This window comes from Lepisosteus platostomus, chromosome 13 (genome assembly GCF_059453375.1).
Source record: "Lepisosteus platostomus isolate fLepPlt1 chromosome 13, fLepPlt1.hap1, whole genome shotgun sequence".
In the NCBI taxonomy this organism is placed as follows: domain Eukaryota; kingdom Metazoa; phylum Chordata; class Actinopteri; order Semionotiformes; family Lepisosteidae; genus Lepisosteus; species Lepisosteus platostomus.
In genome coordinates this window covers 39,252,708-39,273,993 of record NC_142623.1, presented here as the reverse complement: position 1 = coordinate 39,273,993, position 21,286 = coordinate 39,252,708, and the positions used below count along the sequence as shown (strand labels likewise).

Here is a 21,286-nt window from a genome sequence, read left to right as displayed (position 1 = left end):
CTTCAGAAATAATCTTTAAACTTCTGATTTACCATCACATTTGAAGAATACAGGTCTTGGTGTTTATTTCAAAGGAGAATGTTCAAAGGGACATACTGTGCCATGGGTACTGTATTCAGCAAGCGTAGTGTGCAAGTATAGGTGAAGATGTGTGGCACTACAACAGTGACAATTAATTTTCCACACTATGTACTGCTGAACTAAATGTGAGATACAAGAGAAATGTCCACAAAATATTCTTTTTGGTCTATGGGGCATTAGAATTCATAACCTTATAGGAGGGAAATCAATAATGAATGAGAATATGGACTGGGAAAATTATTTAGTACATTTCCAATTAAATCAAAACATACCTTTGTGGTCTGAAATGATGTTGTAAGCCAAGGATAACTGAACTGACATAACAGAAAGCAGGAATTTATCCTTGGAAAAAATGTTTAAAGTTAGAGAAATGCTATATTAGAAACAATATGCATACTATGTTTCCAGGCTAGGTAGGCTCCTCTCTGTGCTTCTGATGTTGGGCAGGCTTGCCTTGCTTTCGATTGGCAGACTGGGCTTTGAATCGACTCTTTCAAGGCAGCCAGAGGAATGTGGGGTTAGTGTCACTCTCCTGTGAAAAGGAATTTGGTTTGAACTGGAAAACAGCTGAGCATTTGAGCTCTGTGCCTCCCCCCCACACTTTCTTGCTCTGCTGGGTCTCCTGACGGGCTGCTGTGAACTTTTTAATCTTTCACAGTAGCATTGGGCTCAAGCGCCAAAGAGAAATCGGCTTTTGAAGGCAAATAGAAGTGGTGCACGAACTCGGTGTAAATTTGTCAACCATGAAGCTGAGGCTGGTTTTAAGCATATTGGTGGTCACAACTTTGCTGGTGGAGTTTGGTGAGTTCTTCCATGGATACTAAGCTATAATGAAGTTGTCAATTTGTTTTCAAAAGATGCCTTTCAAAGATAATATCCTATCTTTGAGTGCTTGTAGGGTACTTCTGTGTGTTAGGTGCATAGGTGGATCTAATGTAAACATGGAAATTATGGTTGCATTGGTTGTGCTTAATTCAGGTTCCAATTGGATCCTATAATTTAAAGTCTAAATATAGAACTCATAATTTAATTCTACATTCCCTTCGATGGATGTGATAATTTTGCTGTGCTTGCAAAACCTGTGTGAACCATGTCTGGTTAATGTTGAAGACTTCTTTTTCAAAACCTCATCGCGTTGGCTTTTTCAGGTTTGCTTTTTGTTAACCGTTTCTGAACAAAAGTAGTAACAATCTCTTAACTCAAGTCTTCATTTGTAAATCCATCCAGGTAATGTCTGTCGTCTCCTAGCCAATACGACAACACAGTACTTACAAGGTTAGACGGTGCTGTTTAAGGGTTGTGCCTGTGTCCCTCTGCAGTTAACAGCCAAAAAAATGATGACAAGGATCCCAGGCTCACAACAGAGAAAAGGCCAAGGCAGAAAATCAAACCTGGAAAGGTTGTGGCAAAGAAGGCCAAAGCTGTCAAGCCAAAACTGAAGATTACACCCACGGTGAAAGTGACTCCGCCCCCAACAGCGCCCCCTGCTGCTCAGTCAGCCCTAACGCAGGTGCTGGAAAAGGGGAAGTTTCAGAAGGTAGGAGACACACTGACTGTGCAGGCAGGAGACAACCTGGAGCTGAGGTGCAAAGGCAAGCCTGTCCAGTGGGCTGTCCCCTACTACCTGGAAGAGGAGGACGAAGGCAGGCTCAGGTAACCCACAAGCAAGCTGAGGTCCAGTTGACTCTCCAGACAGATAGGGGATGAATATTTTACCTGCACTTCTTTAAGTGCACAAGCATTTTCTTTACGTACCTTACTTTGCATTTAAAAACCTGATTTTTCTTCAGTCTCAGTGATTCCTCTTACTGGCAAGGACAAGCTGCAATGGGGCACAGCATGCTTTACATCTGCTTTCTATAATACAGGAAGTACAACCTTCCTTAGATACCATGGTAAATCAATGCAGATAAGCATAAAAAACGTACAAGCTCATTGCAATTCCCTACGATTTGTCTACTCATGGATGAAAATTAGCAACTAGCATGGCAGTGTAGTCTTAGCCGTGTCCTGACCTACAAAGACAAAATATGTGAATGAAAATATTAGGGTGCCTGATTCTAAATTGCAGATGCTCAGGTTAGCGGTGCTACTCTGACAAATCTGTCTTTCCGGTCAGGATCGTTCAGCATGAAAGATACGGCACCCTGATTTTAGCCAATTCCACGGGCGCTGACACAGGAGAGTACACCTGTTACCCCATGTACTGTGAGGAGACAGACTGCAGAAGGGAGTATGACAGAGCTGCCAAAGTCTTCGTCTTTTTCCCAGGTAAATGCTCTGTACTCACTGTTGTTCTTTTTTATTACTATTGGATGAGCAGTACACTGGCATGATAATTAAAGCTACTTCCTCACAGTTCAAGGGTCTTGGGTTCTATTCTGAACGTGGGCTCTTGTGGTGTCTGCTGGCTGAGTTTGATTGGGTTTCTCTCCAGCGTCCCTTTCTCTGTGGCCCCGGTAGCCCATCCAGGGGACGAGCACTCATACAGTAGAAACCTTGTGCCATACTGTATACTTCCAGGATAGGCTCCAGCACGCTGCGGCCCTCACAATGCATGTCTGAGCATATCTTACAAATGCCCATACTGCTGAATGCCTTTCAGTATTTCTCCTAAATGTCAGAGCTAGCTACATTGTGACTGATATATTTTTTACGTGTGAGTAGCAGTGCTATACATACAGTATGTTCAGTATTTATTAGCTGGATGATAGCATGGAACTATTCACCGATTAGCAACCAAAATGTGCTTTTGCAGCTCTTTCCCTGTGTGATCCCTTCTCTTTAATGCTATTTGATTCTGTTTGTTCAGTACGCAAAATTAGATAGGCCTAAAAGAGGGGCTGGTTTGCTGAAAATGAGGGGTGCACTTGTTTTGGGATATCTGTATCTTAAAGCAAATACAAATTTGGCAATGTTGTTTTTCTAGGTGCAGAACTTCCGAGTTCACCGTCCCGTGCTACAGCACGACCTGCAATGTAACACTGACACCTGGTGGGCAAATACAACACAAGCTGTTGGCTCTCAAATTCATTTTAATTCATATTTAATTCTCCAATGTAAGCCAGTCCAAGACTGCACAACAACATCAGGGTGTGGGATAAAATATAGAAGGCTTGATTTCTGCACTGAGATAATTCGGTGAAGTGAAGTATGAACATAGGCAACAGATCTCAGGAACTAGCACTGCAAGACAAAGCTTTAAAAATAATTCCATGGCATCAGTGTTGGCGGCCAACCTCGCTTTTCTCCCAGATCCCCAGGAGCTGTTTGTGCCCTCGGCGGACTACTACGAAGTCCTGCAGCTGCGCTCCAACCGGCCAACCACCCTGGCCTGTCAGGTGACGTCCCCGCTGGCCACGGTCACGCTGCACCGGGAGTTTCCCCCCGAGGAGCTGAAGGTGGACGGGGTCGAGATCTCCTTCGACGTGAAGAAGGGCTTCACCATCCACCGGCCCAAACCCCACCACGCCGGCTCCCTTTTCTGCCTGGCCAGCTACCGTGGGCTTCGCCAGACGTCCATCAAGTACATGCTCATTTACGTCAACTGTAAGTGCGGGTCTCGTTCGTGACGCATATCCCTCTGTTCTTGGGCACGTTTTGTAGGAACGTGAAACTAAAAACATATTAGAACATATTGCATATTACAAAAACAATATAATACATATTAGAAAAAAAACACAATTGGTTCGGGGAGGTAGCATGCTGCTGTTGTAATGCTGTTGTATTCAAATCGATTTACAGATTACAGTTACAATCCTCAGTTTCTCTTTCTTTTCCGCGTATATTGTAGTTAACACACAGTTGGTTTGGCCGGACCAGTCTGGGTCTGCTTTACTCAAGGGTACAACAGCACGGTCCCCACCCAGATCTGAGCCCACAGTTTTGTATGACTGCTCAGGAAATTAAAAGCCAGCAGCCATATCACCTTGCAACTCACAACTGGCAACTCTCTGAAGCTCAGCAGGTGTGAGGCTGGTCAGCACCTGGATGAGAGACCTCCTGGAAAAGCTAAGGTTACTGCTGGAAAAAGTGTCAGTGGGGCCAGCAGGGGGTGCTCATCCTGCGGTCTAAGTGGGGCCTAATGCCCCAGTATAGTGATGGGGACATCATAGTGTAAACAGGTGTCGTCCTTTGGCTGAGATGTGAAACCGAGGGCCTGATTCTCTGTGGTCATTAAAAATCCTAAGGTGTTTCTTGAATAGAGTATGGGTCTTACCCTAGTGTCCTGGTCAAATTTCCCATTGGCCTTCACCAGTCATGGCCTCCTAATCTATAAACTGGCTTCATCACTCTGCTCTCCTCCCCACTGATAGCAGATGTGTGGTGAGTGCTGTCGCATCATCCAGGTGGGGCTGCACACTGGTGGTGGTGGAGGGGATCTACATTACCTGTAAAGCAGTTTGAGTGGGGTGTCCATAAACATCCTATATAAGTGTAATGAACTATTATTAAAAGGGCACAGGAAACAGAGGCATGATGGAGCTGATCGAAAATTGCTACTTACAGTCGTTTCCAAAAATAACATTTTCTGTTCGTACAGTTACAATGCTTTGACATGACAGTTCACATACCGCACATCACAAAACAAAATCAAGATACAGATAATATTTTCCTAAATTAAGAAAAGCTACATACAATCTGGATGTTCAGAATTATTTTACCTGTGCTAGTTCCCACGCCATAGCAGAAATTAACTTTCATTAGACATTGCCTCAAGTTACTTAGCTGATTTATGTGTTGGAGTGTGAAATTCAATTACCCAGCTACACAGAAAGCCCTGTGTTTAAGGATTACAGCTCGTAAGGCCGGCAGCTTACAGGCCCCAAATGCAATGAAAACAGGAAGTAAAGTGTGGCCTGTTTCTTGTTAGACCCTGTCTCTGCCCCCTCTCCTGTGATTCATGCCTCGTCTACTTCGGTCCACGTTGGGGAGAATCTGCAGGTGACCTGCTCCGTGCTTGGAGAGGCAGACATTGCCATCGATTTCACTTGGGAATACCCTGGACAAAAGGTACTGTACACTGCCAATAGCCTTTTCATCATGGGACAGTTGCCTAAAATGTCACCTTTGCGAAAGGGAAAAATGTCATTGTGGGCGTGGCTGATACAGTGTCACTCCCACCAGCACCTGTCCATTATAAATTGCTCCACTACTAAGAGCTGTTTAGTCAGAAATTAGTCAACAGCAAGCAAGCTGAGGGGAGGCTGCATGAACATCTGTGTGCTGAGGTTGCTAGACACAGTAACCTTGAAGTAGGGTAATTTTTGACACTCGGTACCAACCAAAGAAATAGCTTGTGGTCAAGCAAGACCATATTACTCTAGGGTCAGGGCTGGGAACTGCTGTCCTAGGACATAATGTAGGTGAAAGGAGACCCAATTACATCACGTATAATTTCCATAATGACTCAAGAATGGTAATCAGTGGCAGAACATGATTGCAGGGCCCACGTGCAAATACTTAGACCGCACTAGCTGCACTGTCTATAGCTCTAATAGGAAAACAACCCACAAGACTGAATCATTCACTGTCATGTGGGTGACCTCTGCAATGATTAGGGCCATGTTCTCACTGACTCAGCTGATCCGCCAAAATCATATGAAGTGCCAGTTGGCACCTCTGACGCACAACTTCCTTTGTTGAACTGCTCAGATTGGCAGGCCGCTGTACACTCAGGACGCCACGCACACGGTGCGCTCAGGAGGACAGGCCCGACAGCGCTCCGAGACCGTTCTCCTGGTGGACGAGGTGAGAGCAGTGGACCAGGGAACCTACAGCTGCACCGCGCAGAACCTGGAAGGGTCCACTACAGTCTCCACAAGCGTGACTGTGCTGCCTGCTCGCACTGCCAGATCCAGACACCACTGAACTCAACGTTCCCGGCCTGGATATGAAGCAGAGACATCTCTGGTCAAACAGCTGTGGCTGTTTACTTAAATGTGATATATATAAATGCTGTAGTACCAGTACTCTGCACTGCCATGAGGGTTTATTGATGGCAGGTAGTATTGCAGAAAAACTTTCAGAGTAGAAAACAGAGATGGATATAGTGATCTATGATGGCAGCTGCTGCACTGACAATGACAATGTTGCGTTTGGAAATAAACTAAACAAATAGCTTTCTTAGTTTATTCAGCAGGTTCACTGTGTATAGTTTCAATATACTGTATGGAGAGCGTGTTTTATTTCTAAACAATGGTGAGGAAATTAGATTTGACCTGCATAGTATCATTGATTGGACAGTTTTGGATTTTTAGCCCAGTCCAGCATATTTGATGAAAATAATTTCAATAATATTTACTGTTAAATTACAGTGTACTTCAGGAAAACATCAGGAAAAAAGTTCTTTTTACAATATTTTAGACTTTTTATATATGTAAACCAAAACATGCTATATTTTGTTTTTTTATGAAGGGGGACACAGCACCAAAAATTCTGTACATAATTCAGCCTAATATAGAACGTTCTTTCACGTGGTTTGTATATGAATAAAAATCAAAGTATGGTCTAAGTAATTTATGCTGTAAATATTTTAAAACAATTCAAAACATGAATCTGATGGCTACCAGTATAAAATGTTATTCCAAAGCATTTTTATCAAGTTCTCAAATTCTTTTCAGTATTTTACCTTCTCTGATCTTTTACAGAAAAAGTAAGCACTAGAAATAAACAGAATAGCTACATTCATGCATGGAACAGTTTAATCTTGTATCTCACCTTTTTTTCTGTTTCAAACATGCAACAAAGTTAATAGGCCCATATAAAGTCAAAACATTGACCCAACTGCCAAGTCACAAGTTCCAAACCCAGTAATTAATTGTGTCTTTGTGTTTGCCAGAGGTTTGTCAGAGCTTTATTTCATGTGCAATTTCAACATGAATTTGGCACTTGGATGGCAGGCTGAAGTTTTGATTTTACCCAGTTCTAAGTTAAGCATTATTAATCTACAAGGAGATACATACTGCCATTGATGTAAGAAGTATTACCAACACTTAAATATTTAATGTATTACTGCTGTGTGTAAACACTACTATTTCTTGACTGCAAGTATGACAACATGGGAAAGTTTTGGGAAAGCCTGTTTGTTGTTTTAGCAACTACCTGATCCTAGCACTTCATCCAGCTTCTTGAAAGGAACTGGGAAAACATTGCAAAAAGGGCATGCTTGGAAAGCTTTCTTCTTTAAATCACACAGGACCCCAATGGTACTTAATTGACAGGTAAGCCTTTGTCCAGACGTAAGCTGAAAACCATTACGCTCATACACTTGCGAAATTCTTGACGATGTTTATTTTCCCCTTGACAAGTTGTCAGTTAAAATGAAAAAGAAAACTATGTTTCTATGGCATGAGTTCAACACATCCAGAAGAGTGGTTTAGATAGCACCTGTACTGGGGAAAAAGGCTAACAGTACAGCAACTCGCATAAAATAAAGGTGTGTATTGCTTTACCAGCTATAGTAACAATAGCTAACAGCTGCACACAATTCTATGAATTAACACTGCCAACTACATTTCAGCTATAATACATACAGTCCTGTGATAATAACAGGTTCATTTTCAAAGCTTTTTGCTCTATACCAAAACCATGTCCTCCTCACTTGCTGAAATGGGACATTATAGGCATAAGAAAAATACAGGCACAAGTAGAAGAAATTATTTTTTTTCCCACTTAAACCGTTCTGAAAAAAATAAGAGTGTATCTGAAATGATAAGGACATTGTTTTTAGCAATAGTGAAAAAGCTTTGAAGTGCTCCAGTTACTTGTTTTTATGGCACCACAATCATACATCATACGTCAGCTGTTGCTTCTAAATCGGATAGGATCTATTTAAAACGATACCTAGATATAAGTTAGACATATCTTCTAACGCACACTACTCGCACTTTTGCACTTAGCATTTGTGAAATAATTTCAAAACAGTGCTCCACAGAAACGAACCATAGAAAACAAAATGGCAAGAAAAAAAATGCACGTACATTTTAAAAGTGCTTTCTATATACACATTCTCACCCCATTAAAATCAAATAAAAGCAAATAAAAACAGATAAAAACACTGGTTAAAAAGTGCACGTGTGCATCTGAATACCTCGTGCAGTTTCAGATTTCCTAAGGTTTATGTTAAAATATGTGTGCTTAGCTCTTTTTTTTTTATAACCAAAGATGCCAGTACAGTATTGATTTGTTTTTGTTAGCCATAGTGTTTTGGTCTTTTGTGGGCAAGAAATTTAAATGCTGTGACATTTCTCCCAGGTGTGAATAAAAGTAATGAAGTACACAGAAGGTGTTCAAAAAGCGTATCTGCTGGTTATCAGACTTCTTAGGCTGAAATTAAAGCTTTGAAACCAAAGATCCAGCTACAGATTACATAATTACTGACATTTGTCCCCATCAAGGTACTAACTGTTTACTATGTTGTAACCTTCATATAATCTAATCTTATATAAATGATGAAATGTTACTCCCAAATGAGTCAAAATATTACTTACAGTTGATTTCAAAAGAGGTAACAGTTGACAAAAAGAATAATACTTGAGACAAAAAAACAAAAGATAAAAATGTTTTTGAGCCTACATTGATTTGTCGAACTATGACAAGCACTAGTGAAAGACAACAGATGCAAAGAAACACATTTATCATAAGAGAAAAATTATCAACACAACTGAGATGGTGACTGTCTGCTGTTACTGTTACCAGCACGATACAAAGTCATATATTAAAACATTCACTTACCTGGAAGTAGTAAATAAGGCTATTGGCTCTTCGATTGGAAATAAAAATAAAATGTGAAGGGAAAGCAGGCATGCTTTCCACTCTTATAGGCACAGTTTGACCATGAGGTAAAAACAAAATTCTGTTGACTAGTAGTATTTTGGGTTATTTTCCTAAAAGAAAAAGCAGCACTAAAAACAATCCTGAAATTCAGCTTTCTAGATGGTGATGTCATCCTATACAGTGCATTTACTGATTTATGTAGATCACAGATTTCGTAATCAGTTTTTTTCAAGATTTCCATGTCAAGGAAAGCCCTGTGCATGTTTTGAAGTGAGATGCTGCAAAATGTGTGGCTTCCATCTCAAGGTCCACTAAAAAAAAATAGAGAATCAAACTGAAACACACCTTTCCGTTTTGTGCTGCAATATAGATGATGAAATCCATCAGAGTTCAAAATGGTTTGCAACACGCATCAGAAAGGTTACAGTCAAAAATCAATTCCCAAGCTGTTCTGCTTTTGACTACTCATCGGAAGCTCCTGAAGACATTTGTCACATTATAGCAAGGGCAGACGTTGAGCAGTTTAGGAAGACTGCCAGAAAGTTGTCCAGTTTAAACGTTACGGACATGAGGATTTAACGAATGGCTTGAGCCAAAGCCAAGGTGAAAGGACACTTTCAGCATTTTCCCGAGATATTCGGGATCAGGTCGCAGAAAGAGGAGACTTCTCCTCACTCAGCCAGGGCAGTTCCTCTTGAGAAGAGTGATCTCATAACCTCAGTGTGATGTGGTCACCTTGGGGAGAGTTCAGGGGTGAAAGGTGACACATGAAAGGTGGGCGGGGAGTCTCCGTTGACCAGTCTGTAGAGCAGCTCTTCTTTCTCTTGGTTCAGCCTCTGACTCAGAAGGGACTCCTTTTCCAGTGACTCCTGTAGCCTGGCATGCTCGCGAGACAGCTCCCTGAAATGCAATTGAACATAGACCAAAGTTGTGACAAAATTTACAACATTAAAGTAAACACATGAATGATACGTTAAGGTTCATCCCACATTCTTTCCTACCTGTATCTTGTGCTCAACCCATTTTTTTTATACTTATTTTATTTTTAATAAGTATAAGAAACTAGTCCATGTCAAAGCAGTCCAACGTAGTCCAACCATTAATGAGTACAGTATTACAAAACATACTGTCACTAACTTTCTAATAACTTTCTGATTTCTGCATAACCCACTCTGCACTCTGATCCTGAAAAAGGCTTTCAACTTTTTTTGAGAGAGAACTGCAAATTAAAATTGATCGATTCTTGTTTCCCTCTTTTTGTTTGTGCTCCACACAACTCTGTGACTTACGTCTGTTTCATTTTGTTTGATGCTTCTTCTCCTGAAGTGCTAACAGTTTTATGGAAAGTAGCTCCTGAAAATCAACTTAACTGCACAAGTTTAGCTATGACATTGATTCTTCTCCTGAAGTGCTAACGGTTTTATGGAAAGTAGCTCCTGAAAATCAACTTAACTGCACAAGTTTAGCTATGACATTGATTAGTACCATCTACCGTCCTGGAGCCATGCTTAAAGTCTGCTGCACTCAAGTCTGTGCCAATACTTGATAGAGTTATTCACAACACCCTCTTTTTCAAGCTTGAATTATCTTTTCAGAAGCAATTTTACATTCATGGTTTGGCAGAATGGGAAAAAATATCCTAAGGAGAAACAAGAAATGAGATAGAGAAGACACAAATAGGTTGTGAAATGAGGAAGAGCTGAAAACAGTGTTTTCAGAGAAGGGATAGTAAAAACTACACTCAGATAAAAAGAGTAGCATACATTTCTTGTTAAAAGCCCAGCATTCACAAATTGCTGTCAATCCTCAATGTCATGCTTTTCCTGTGAAAAACAAGCTGATAATCCTGATGCAGTACTCTGTCATTCAAAGGATGTTGGATCTACAGTATATTGAATTTTGTTTGTTGACCATACAAGGAAATATGCACTCATTAGGATTAGTCTGAAGTCAGGAAAAAATAAATAGGCAAAAAAGACATACAAAACATGATTTAGATACAGTACATGCATGTACCAACATGGATGAACAATAACACACACATAGTAAGAAACTATTTCTAAAAAATGTCAGACAAAAGCAATATATTACCTCAACCTTTTAAGTTTCAAAAACATTTTTATAAAGTTTCACTGTATCAACTTGTTTACCTTGTTTTAATGTGTAATTATACATATATCCTGTGCCGACTCTTCGTGAAACAACACCGTAAGTAACCAATCTTTGAATTCTCTGGCAATAAGAGAATCAGAATAAAATGATTTTACTGTATTAAGGTCTGATGTTTCTCCATTCTGAGCCTCAGGTCCTCATTCTGCTGAAGCAAGTTCTTCACTCTGTCCTCCAGAGACAGGTTCTTCTCAGCCTGAAAAAAAAATGTAGAACTAGAGTTACCTGAGAGTTCCTGTTTCTAACCTTTAAAATATATATACTGTGCATCTTGCATTGACAACTTCCTCTTTCTTTGCTAGGCACTAGGTGAATGGGGGCTTCTCAGCAGGTGTATGAACAAACATCAGGCTCTTTGTCCAATTTAGAAAAAGTTTAGAAGAAATTAACTTTTCAGTAAAATTAATATTATAAAGTAGATGAAGATAAACTAAAAAAGAATATCCCTTCCTATACAATCTATAGATTAACCACACCTTTAAATTTGGCAAAACTGTGGTGGTGGATAATGAATGGAGGTGCATGGAAGAAGAATACAGGATAATATGGATTGTGATTTGAGGAAAGTCAAGCTAGTCCAGCTCTTTTTACTCCAGCTCCTACCAGGGCTTCCATTTGGAGTAGCTTTTTGCTAAAGTTCTGGATGCGTTCGTTTTTCATTTCAATCACAAAAAGCAAGCTGTTCAGTTCCTGCTCCCAGAAAGAACCCGGGCTGCCATGATCCTGAGGAACGACAACAGGGATAAGGTAAGATGCACAATAAGAACAACTCAAAAGTGACCAGAATGCAACTGAATGCTAACTACGATCATGCTCCATCACAGTGGGGGAAAATTTCATAATTGCGAATGTAACAGAAAGCCATTCTACTGCATTACAGAGTGCTCTTTCAGAAAACCAGAAGAAGAAAAAACAATTATTAACTTAAATTGGGCCATGACAAACCAGGTGACCCCTCCAAAATGCATTACCTTAATATTTCGTAGCAGATCTCTGGTCAGGACTGACTCCTTCACTCTTTGTTTCAACTCATTGAAAACCTGCAGTTCAGCCGTCAGAACATCAACTTTGCCCTGCAAACAGTTCAAGGTGCAAAGAATAAAAATGTCTGCCTTCCAATGATGTCCTTCCTCCCTGTGACATCCTATGTGAATCTGGGAAATTACAAAACCCCATCTCTTGCCCAAAGTTGTCCAGACAGGAAAAACGTGTGAGACTGCTCCCCCTGGTGGTGATGAGATTGAAATACATGGACCCACCCCCTACCCTATGAGCTCTAATTCCAGAAATCAGGAAGTGCAAGAGTGTGGTTAGTTATCCAAATGACACAGAAGCCAACTTGACTGATAATTTCTGGTGTGGTACTATCAAGCAACACAAAGTGATGCATGTCTTTATGAAGATGCCCTTATTTTGGCGATAGAATGTGGTGTACTGTATAGCGAATCCTGAAAAGTGTAAACTACCTGCAAGGAAGCCTCTGTTTCCTTGAAATTGTCTGTCAAAGTTTTCTTCTCTTGGGAGTGCAATTTCTGCAGCTCTGCAAAATAAAGATCAGGGAAAATCTTAATTCAGTCTTCATTCATTCAGCAGAGAAATGCCCACAGAGTAAATTTCACTGTCATTTTCTTTAGCAGGGTTTAACACAACATATTCTGATGAAAAATAATTGCATGCAGTAAAATTATAAACAATACACATTTCCAAGTAGTGCACTTATTTTCCCATGCCAGTTATCTATCTCCATCAACTACTGTATGCATAATTTACCATTGCTTTCTATATTGTATACATAGATTTTATCAATTGAAACTTGCAGATTTTGTTCAGTGTTTAACACAGTTCTGTAGACTATTCTTATGACTAAATCTAAGCAAAGAGAAACTTCTATATTAACAGTGTGCAAGCAAACATATACTCATCATCCAAGTTTCACTTATTGTATGAGATCATTGGTCAACATTCCCTTAGTCTACAGTATGTTAAATAAAAACCAAGACTCTCACCTTCAGTTTTGTTTGTGTGCTCTTCTGTGATGCATTTAATTTTGTCATCAAAACTCGCATTCAATTCCACAGATGTTTCAGTTTTAATCTAAAATGAGAGAGGTTGAGATTTGTGAGCCAATACAGTTGCTCAGATAGGCTGAATGCTCAAAATCTTTTTTGGGTGGAAAATAAGGCAAGAAAATGCCGTAACATTCAGACCCTGCAGCCCAGGCAGGGTTATAGAATAAACAATCAAACAAAGAACAAAATACAAACAATATACATCATCATCACCATCATCAGTGAGCATGTCACTCAGGTAGCTTCACAATTGATTTTCTGCATCAACTAACTGCAATGCTTTTTACTGTGCCTTTCTGAAAATGTAATCCCGTTTTCTTTATACGTAAAAATAAAAATCTTTTATTAATACAGGTCTTTCTTCAGTGACCTGAAGTTCTTGTTCCTGGGAAGACATGCCAGGGCAAATGGCTCCAAACAGTAACACTGAGAACCAAAAGGAAGTGTATAAAAAGGCGTTGTTCCTACCTGTTCTGTAATGACAAAGCATGGCTTATTAATTCAGATTCACACGGGTAATTACTTATTACTTTTCATTACTATGCTTGTTTAGATATTTGTACCTGTTGTTCTTAAATTATGTGAAACATTAAACTGCCTATCCTTGAAGGCTCACATTAAACAGTTTATAACTGGACATAGAAGCATAAGCTCATTTTGTTCCAAAGAGCAAGGGAAAAAGAAAATAAAAATACGAATCATTAAATAAACTATTCTTTATGATCAAAGTGACCAGTGCAATGTTAAAAATGATAGCACTACTGTCTTTAATTCATGAATGCAACAGACTCACAACTGGCATCCCACTGAAGCTAAGCAGGTGTGAGCCTGGTCAGTACCTGGATGAGAGACCTCCTGGGAAAAATTAAGTGGGGCCAGAAGGGGGTGCTCACCCTTCAGTCTATGTGGTTCCTAATGCCCCAGTATAGTGATGGGGACACTACACTTTAAAAAGGTGTCCTCCTTCAGATGAGACGTAAAACCGAGGTCCTGATTCTCTGTGGTCATTATAAATCCCAGGTTGTTTCTCGAAAAGAGTAACCCAGGTGTCCTGGACAAATTTCCCCCTGGCCTTTACCAATCATGGCCTCTTAATAATCAGAACCATCACAGATGTTTATTCTGTGGTGTGCTTAGTAACGTTTTTGGCCTTTCCAGCTTAAGAGTAGCCTTTAGCCGTCACATTAACGCTTCCAAGCTTCACTCGCATTAGAAAGGTCAAATTAGTTGAGGGATACCTTTGCAGTGATCTCCTCCACGAGCCTCTCTATTGCCTCCTGGTGGGCCTTCAGCAGTTCCTCTCTCTCTGAGGTCCAAGTGCCCTTGAGTGTCTCCCTGAGACTCTCCAGCTCCCACTCGTGCTGTTCCTTGAGCTTCTCCAGAGCCAAGCCCGCATCCTTCTGCAAGCACTGATCTGGGAGAGACATCACAGCTTTGGCGTGAGAAGAGGTCCAACTTCACCATTAGCAACTATGAAAAATCTCACCAGAACGTGCCTCATTCTGCTGAACTACGAGAGGTTTACAGAATACGTGACCAAGACATAGCCAGTGGAGGAAGATCAGCTTACACACCCACAATCAATCAAAGACCACATTAAGCACCATCTTTGTATGAATGGAAACAAAATATCAAAGCCTGCTTTAATCACTTTTTGGGAAAATAAATTAGAATGATTGAAAAGGCTTGAAACAGTCTTATTCTTAAAGACTCTGAAATCAGACTCCAGGATATTGTAGAACTATTCATTTTTCTGCAAAATTTACTCTGGCCTTTTAATGTTATACTGCAAATAGCAACTATTTCAGTGCTGGGAAATAAATTTAAGATATCCTCTATAAGACATAGAATAGATAATATCATGTGTGTGTAATTTTATGAGAAACATACATCTCTTGCTAGTCTTGAAGAAAAAATATATAAAGCAGGAAACCACTTACCACATCCATCCTGAAGGTTATTCAGCTCTTTTGACAATTTCACCTGTTCTTTAGCTGCATTTTTTCTCTAGAAGAAATTTAAGAACAGTGCATGAGTTAAGATTTGTTGTTTTATTGTTTGCTACAGTTGTTTTCATGTCGAAGACATTTAAGGAGATTCACATACTGTATGTATCTGACATGAACTCTGTCAAACAGGCAATCCTTAATCTGCTGTGCAAGAGAGACAGAATATAGTTTTTCATCCATACATCCATTTCTTTCTTTTAAGAGTGGGACTATAAGGGTGAGGCAGCTTCAAGCAGTGAAGTCAGACTCTTACGACCAGTGAAATTATGTTGGTTTATTCTCATTGCCCAGTACTGACACACAAAAAATATTACAATCCTGGACACTGATGGGAACATGACTAATGACACAAATCTCAAGGCCCTTAATCCAACTATAATGCTTATCTGCGGATCACCATCCACTCAACAAAAAAACACAGTGCAAACACAATTTTACTTTTCAGTGCCACTCACAGTTAATGACTCACTTGCCCCTCACTCTTTGCTCTTCTTATGTAAACAATACATTTTTTAATGAGTTAAAATATATTTTGTTTAAAATACTCGCCTAAACTGCAATTAATCATTGCCCTGCTGGCTTTACACACTGTTTAGAACGGTGGAATACAAATTATAACATTTCAAAATCCACAGGCTGTCTGGCTTGAATGGTCAAATTTAAAGGAACATACAATTTCCCACTTACAGCTGGAAGATTGGTTCTTCACATGCCCTTGGTCTCAGCATCAATATACCTAAACAAGCTGAGCAGCATGATAGAGTATACTGCTTGTTGGTTTGCTATTCCTCACTAATTGAATATTGTATAATTGTATGACTACAATTTAAGCCTGTAGTAAAAGGCTGGTGCATTTTACTGCTTAGCAGCTATTAATGTGGTCTTTATTTTTTATATTTGTATGACTATTTATGACTTTCATACATGTGAGGCTGCTTGGCTTATTTTCACTAAGAAACCCTAAACATCTTTAATCTTAACTATAGAAAGTAGGCTAGCTGATGTTTATGGATTTTTTTTAACAGAATCTGCATCCTGTTTCTAAGGCAGAGTGTTATGTTTTTATATGACAGGAAGTGGTGGTCGGAGCACTATTCAAGGTAACAAATCAGCATTCAGCATAAAGTTTCAAACGACAGGAAACAGTGTTGTACACCTACCATATACGGGTTGAACTATAAAAAGCAAATTTGCCTAGAATTTTGCACTGGCACCAAAATGTGAAACGTAATTAAACACTTTGTAACAATTCACACGTGCACAATACTTAGTTGAAAGCAGTTCTTTAAATTAGACTACAATACAGATGCAATACAATACTTACAGAAATCACCCACTTCAAGAGTTTTAACATTCATGAAGCTGTGATCTGCTTCTTCAAACATAATGCAAAATACAAACAAAATTTAAAACAAAGATCTGAAATTCACAGGAAAAATACTGAGTAGCTTTTGGCACTTTGAAATTCTCTCTTTCTGCTTAGTAATTATTATTATTATTATTATTATTATTATTATTATTATTATTATTAGTATTAAGCCATGTTTTTAAAGCTTTTGACCGTTTTTCATGTTCGAGCCTTAATCATAGAAGGTTCTTAAAGAACTGCATCTATTTTTGACTCTAAGACCATTACAATAAACTTTCATAACACACTGCCAAAATAGGCCAAGAACTATCAGCAGCATCATTAAAATGCCAAACACCCTGTCAGCCTGTGCTCTGAATGTTGCCCTCTGTGGAATTTAGGCTAGAGCACCATTATGACATCGACTGAAGAAGCTGTGCCACACATTAGCAAAGTGTGTCCATGAAGGCTGAAGGTACAGTAGAGGCAGGAAAGGTGTCACCTCTCAAGTACCAGCAGTCCATACACCTTTCAAGAAAGCTATTATTTTTGTTAGAGGAACTTTAGATTTGTTCACCACTTTTAAACAGGCACTATGAGAATACATAGTAATACAAATACAAATAATAACATAATCATCATTAGCTACTAAGTTTCAAAATGTAACTGCCTTTTACTAGAGACTCAAATCATAGTAATACAATAAGTAATCACAAACTATCAAGCAAGAAATATTAAGTTTAAAAACATTTGCAAAACAGCGATCAGTTGACTGAAACAGTAAGTAACAACACACATGTTCACCTGTGCATATCTATATTCATAAACAGTACCATAAAATACAATTTTAGACATATATCAAATATGTTACAAACATTATACTCCTTAAGACATAAAATGACATTTTATTTTTTTACTAAAGGAAAGTATGGTTTAATATATGGAATTTCTTATATAAAAACAATACACTGTATATATTAGGCCTATTCTTCTATGGTTTGGTAAATCGAGTGATTCATAATTAAAAAACTAAATTAAAACAAACTACATGTACAGCACATCTAAACTTCATTAGACATAATTTTCACTTAGAGCTTTCAAAAACAGCTTGCAACGTCTACGAGATTTAGTCATTATAAAAAGAGGATATATTTTGAGAACCAAACCACCTCAAAGACTTTTCTGTCTTTTTTTTTTTAGTATTTTATGTATCAAATGTTGTGAAAAAAAACTGTTAAGAGGAATAAAGCACCTCTGGATAGACTTCAGCTTTAATTAAAACCAGACAATGATCTGACCTCTACATTAAAACCAGCTACGGGAACATTTTTAATGAAATGAGTTTCTAGGGTCTGAAAGGCTTATTAACACGGGCTGCATTCAATTAGTCTGACCAACATCCTGTTAAATGAACACAGTGTACAGCATGCAGCATCAGACCCCTTGACAGCCAGCAAGACCTGCTGAAGTCCACCCAAAAATATCACTGATCTTAATCCGGAGTCGATATGGTTAAAAATATCTCTCTCACAGGAATGAGGATGTTATCTGGCAATTTGCCTTTACTGATGTCAGCCTTGTATTTTACATATTGTACTTGCAGTATGCGTACGACATATGTCATATATGTGAGTTTGCACAGCAAAAAGCAGCTAACAGTGACTTTGGACAAAAAAACTGATAAATGTAAACAGACAGAAAGTGTATGCAGTTATTCTGACAACTGTTGTTGACTGTAATTGTGAGCCATACTGTACTTCACACATACAACGTTAAAACTGAAGGTACCAATACCGACATATGCAAACAAATAATTTAATTAACCTGGTAAAAAGGGGGAAATGACTAATATGACACGGCTTTATGAGTGTACTCCTGAGAAACATACATTTCCGAATTTCAGACGATAGTGCAGCAATTCACAAAGTGGTTTCCTTTTTAACCGTTACCCTGCTTCCCGGACACTAAAATGGGGGGAAAAGGGTAATTTATTTTTGGTTATAGCACTTGAACCTTTTGTAATACTGAGAGCAGCCTCCTACGTTAGTACTTATATTGACATTAAAAGCTGTTGTTTTTTGTGTGTGAAATGCTTGCTTGAGATCAATTCTCTTGGAAGATTTTAAATGTATCGAGATAATACTAATAACCGTGGTGATGTGAGAAAGTGAACACGCTTAGAAAATGTCACATCTGTTGCCCATCAAAACTTCATGCAAAGTTTCACAGCCGGCTAATAACGTCTTCTGAAACAATAAATAAAGCTTTCGAGACCTAATTAATGTAAACTAATACACAAAACTGCACATGGTTAAGAATGATTGAAAACCGAAGACTGGCTTACGCGTTCTGGAGTTTTGTATTAATTCTGGAATCCAGAACACTATTTCATTTCCTGTAGTTCTACTCCTCACTATAGTTCCCAATTTTAAATGTAGATATTTTACAACAAACAAAACACATTTGATCTACCTTTTTCTTCCGAAGTCCTCTACAGCACCCTCGGCTTGTAGCGGCACCCATACCTGCTCGCCGCCTTTCTACTGTTTTGTAGTCAAACTCGCCAGTTTTATTCGGCTACGGCGTTTGTTGACAGAGCACAATTAGCCCACAACTTCTCCACTATCTTTTAAAAACTCGAAGTCGAGACATAGGAGTATAATCTCCTGGCCAGGACTACCATAATCTCTAGAATATGTGCGCCACTACTTTTCTGAGCAATCCTTGCTTGAAAATATATCCTAATAACATTTGCTAAGCAGTTCAGAACTTTTTAAAATACTGCATTGCATGTCCAGTGATAATAATCCATTGTGTTTCCTTTTGACAATAATAAATCGGCAATAGACATCCTAGTGGATTTTAACAGAAAGGTTCTCTTCTGCAGCCAACTGATCTACAGTTTAAATTTTAATTTATGAAAATTATTTAGTTTTATGTTTTACAGGAGATGACAGTTAACAAAGATATGCATTGTAGCAATAAAAACTATATTTATATATTTGGTAAGGGTTGTCAAATAATACTATTCAGCATCAACAACTAGCCTGAGGTAGTCAGACCTAGGTAAGGTTGGACATCTGATCAGTGCTGGCTTAAAATGATCAAGGAAAACCAGACTGCTGCTGAAAAGTGGTGTTGGTAGACCAGTATTTGGCACACGTTGATGCCAGAATTTCCACACCAGTGCACCAGTGTCATGACCAGGGACATTGTGCTATACAAGGTGCCATTCATTGGAAGAGATACTAAACTGGGAATCCGACAGCTAATTCAGATTTCATTACAGAAGTAAAAAAAATAAGGATGTTAACTCTGATATCAAGCTAAATTCCACCCTGAGCTTGCACAGCAAACTGGTCTCCCTAACATTTTGCATCCTGGAATTATGTGATGGGTGAAGGTCTCCTCCTGTGTATAAAATTATTTGGGATAAAATGCACTAAATGCTGGGAATTATTAGTAATTGTTATATTGTGATTTCGTATTTACAAAAAATCATCTCAAACTCAGCTCTTGTTATGATTTTTCTATACTCATAAACACCTGAAACCTATATATTAAAACAATGCACAACAAAGTTTTTCAAACTACTACTATCACAGCAAAAAAACAAAAAAACAAAAAAAACAAAACTAAAACAAGCTTCGTTATCTGTAGGACAGACACACAGAAGAATCTAAAGTCCTTGTCCACCGTTCTGTGGGAACTCAGAGACCGATACAGCCTGGTGTATGATGCATGTAAAGTTTTTTAGGTCTTTCTCTTCTGTGTAATACGGTAGCTTGTCCCCATAGGTACAAGAAAGGGAGAACAGCTCTGTTATTCATGTACAGAAAACTGTTATGGTAACCAAAGCTTATTACAACACATGTTTGTCATGAAATATTACCTTTTCAAATCACAGACTTTCCTGGGGATTAGGTTTCATTGCAAAACAAGGTCCTAAATGACTTGTTAAAGCTGCGCTGTGTGGTGAAAATGTTGATCTTTAGGGTGGAGTACAAATTATAAAGACCCTTATCTCCACCATTATCTCACCACAGCACCCACCTTTCTCTAGAGGGTCTGTAGTGCCTAGACCTACTGCAGGTGTTCATAGAGGATTTGGAATCTGACATGGCAAGATATTTGGAGAACGCACCAAAAAATGATGCTTTTGTTCAGAGTGAACTATTTCAGAATGAGCTATTTGCGTGAACTTCTTTGTACAGCCCGAGCTTGATAAAGTTCCTCACCAGGCACAGGCACTCAGCTGCAGTCGAAATGCTGTGAAGTAAAGAGCCAAATGACCTTCAACAGGGAATGCTTATTGGGAGCCTTAGGGGGTATGGGTGTCAGCAAGTCAGCTGTGGGTAATGTCATTCACAATCAAAGAACAAGCCGTCCGGGATAATCTGGAGCACCATCACAACAACATCCCTCTCAGAACCTGCACAAGCTCCACTGGCAGAGCTGGGGCATGCTCCACTGGATAGCTATCAGAATTCTGTGCTGTGTATGAGTGATTACATGGAAAATAAATTACATCCATGTGTCACAGAGCTGGTTTCACAGACAACACATTCAACTTGTAAAAATGAAAAAAAAAAACCACATACCATTCTTTTCTCCAGTCTCCTAAGTGTTCTTCTCAGCTTATGTGATAAAGTAATAGTAACACAATGCTTCATGTTTTGTTATTATCATCAAAATGGCAATATTAATGTATGTATCTTTTGGTAATTGCAATACTGTTAACTTGTTAACTAAATGCTTGAACCTATCTAGGGCAAAGTGCATCTAAACTGGAGTCCAATTATTCTGGTTATAAATCTCCTCATGGATCTAGT

At 39.0% G+C, this 21,286-nt stretch overlaps 2 protein-coding genes across 5 annotated transcripts; one reads left to right on the top strand and one right to left on the bottom strand.

Annotated features, from left to right (window-relative positions):
• The first annotated feature begins 576 nt into the window (after window positions 1-576).
• On the top strand, window positions 577-6,595 carry LOC148650593 (platelet-derived growth factor receptor-like protein). Its single transcript, XM_088604586.1, has 6 exons — window positions 577-882; window positions 1,401-1,734; window positions 2,201-2,352; window positions 3,337-3,630; window positions 4,955-5,094; window positions 5,737-6,595. Exons 1-6 carry the CDS (start codon window positions 825-827, stop codon window positions 5,950-5,952), a joined length of 1,194 nt encoding a protein of 397 aa, XP_088460712.1. The 5' UTR covers window positions 577-824; the 3' UTR covers window positions 5,953-6,595.
• On the bottom strand, window positions 3,101-19,127 carry ccdc69 (coiled-coil domain containing 69). 4 transcript variants are annotated; one of them, XR_015926159.1, is made up of 11 exons: window positions 18,927-19,127; window positions 15,038-15,104; window positions 14,336-14,511; window positions 13,035-13,122; window positions 12,495-12,568; window positions 12,000-12,101; window positions 11,632-11,751; window positions 11,127-11,224; window positions 8,818-9,759; window positions 4,301-4,472; window positions 3,101-3,697 (listed from the first exon to the last, which is right to left on the bottom strand). XR_015926159.1 is itself a non-coding variant. In XM_088604587.1 (9 exons), exons 1-9 carry the CDS (start codon window positions 18,975-18,977, stop codon window positions 9,591-9,593), a joined length of 945 nt encoding a protein of 314 aa, XP_088460713.1. In that variant the 5' UTR covers window positions 18,978-19,127; the 3' UTR covers window positions 7,356-9,590. The 4 variants fall into 4 exon arrangements, 1 of the variants encoding a protein (XP_088460713.1); XR_015926160.1 differs by lacking the exon at window positions 4,301-4,472 and having other exon boundaries at window positions 3,101-3,261; window positions 3,321-3,697; XR_015926158.1 differs by lacking the exon at window positions 4,301-4,472.
• Window positions 19,128-21,286: the final 2,159 nt, after the last annotated feature.

Bases quoted from the DNA above. Each gene is read 5' to 3' on its own strand.
- LOC148650593 (XM_088604586.1), top strand. From the start codon at position 825: ATGAAGCTGAGGCTGGTTTTAAGCATATTGGTGGTCACAACTTTGCTG. The intron at 1,735-2,200 runs GTAACCCACAAG...CTTTCCGGTCAG, and splicing joins GAGGACGAAGGCAGGCTCAG to GATCGTTCAGCATGAAAGAT. The intron at 3,631-4,954 runs GTAAGTGCGGGT...GTTTCTTGTTAG, and splicing joins CATGCTCATTTACGTCAACT to ACCCTGTCTCTGCCCCCTCT.
- ccdc69 (XM_088604587.1), bottom strand. From the start codon at position 18,977: ATGGGTGCCGCTACAAGCCGAGGGTGCTGTAGAGGACTTCGGAAGAAA. The intron at 12,569-13,034 runs GTGAGAGTCTTG...TTTATTTTGCAG, and splicing joins GCACACAAACAAAACTGAAG to AGCTGCAGAAATTGCACTCC. The intron at 9,760-11,126 runs GTAAAATCATTT...ATTGCATTTCAG, and splicing joins AAACATCAGACCTTAATACA to GGAGCTGTCTCGCGAGCATG.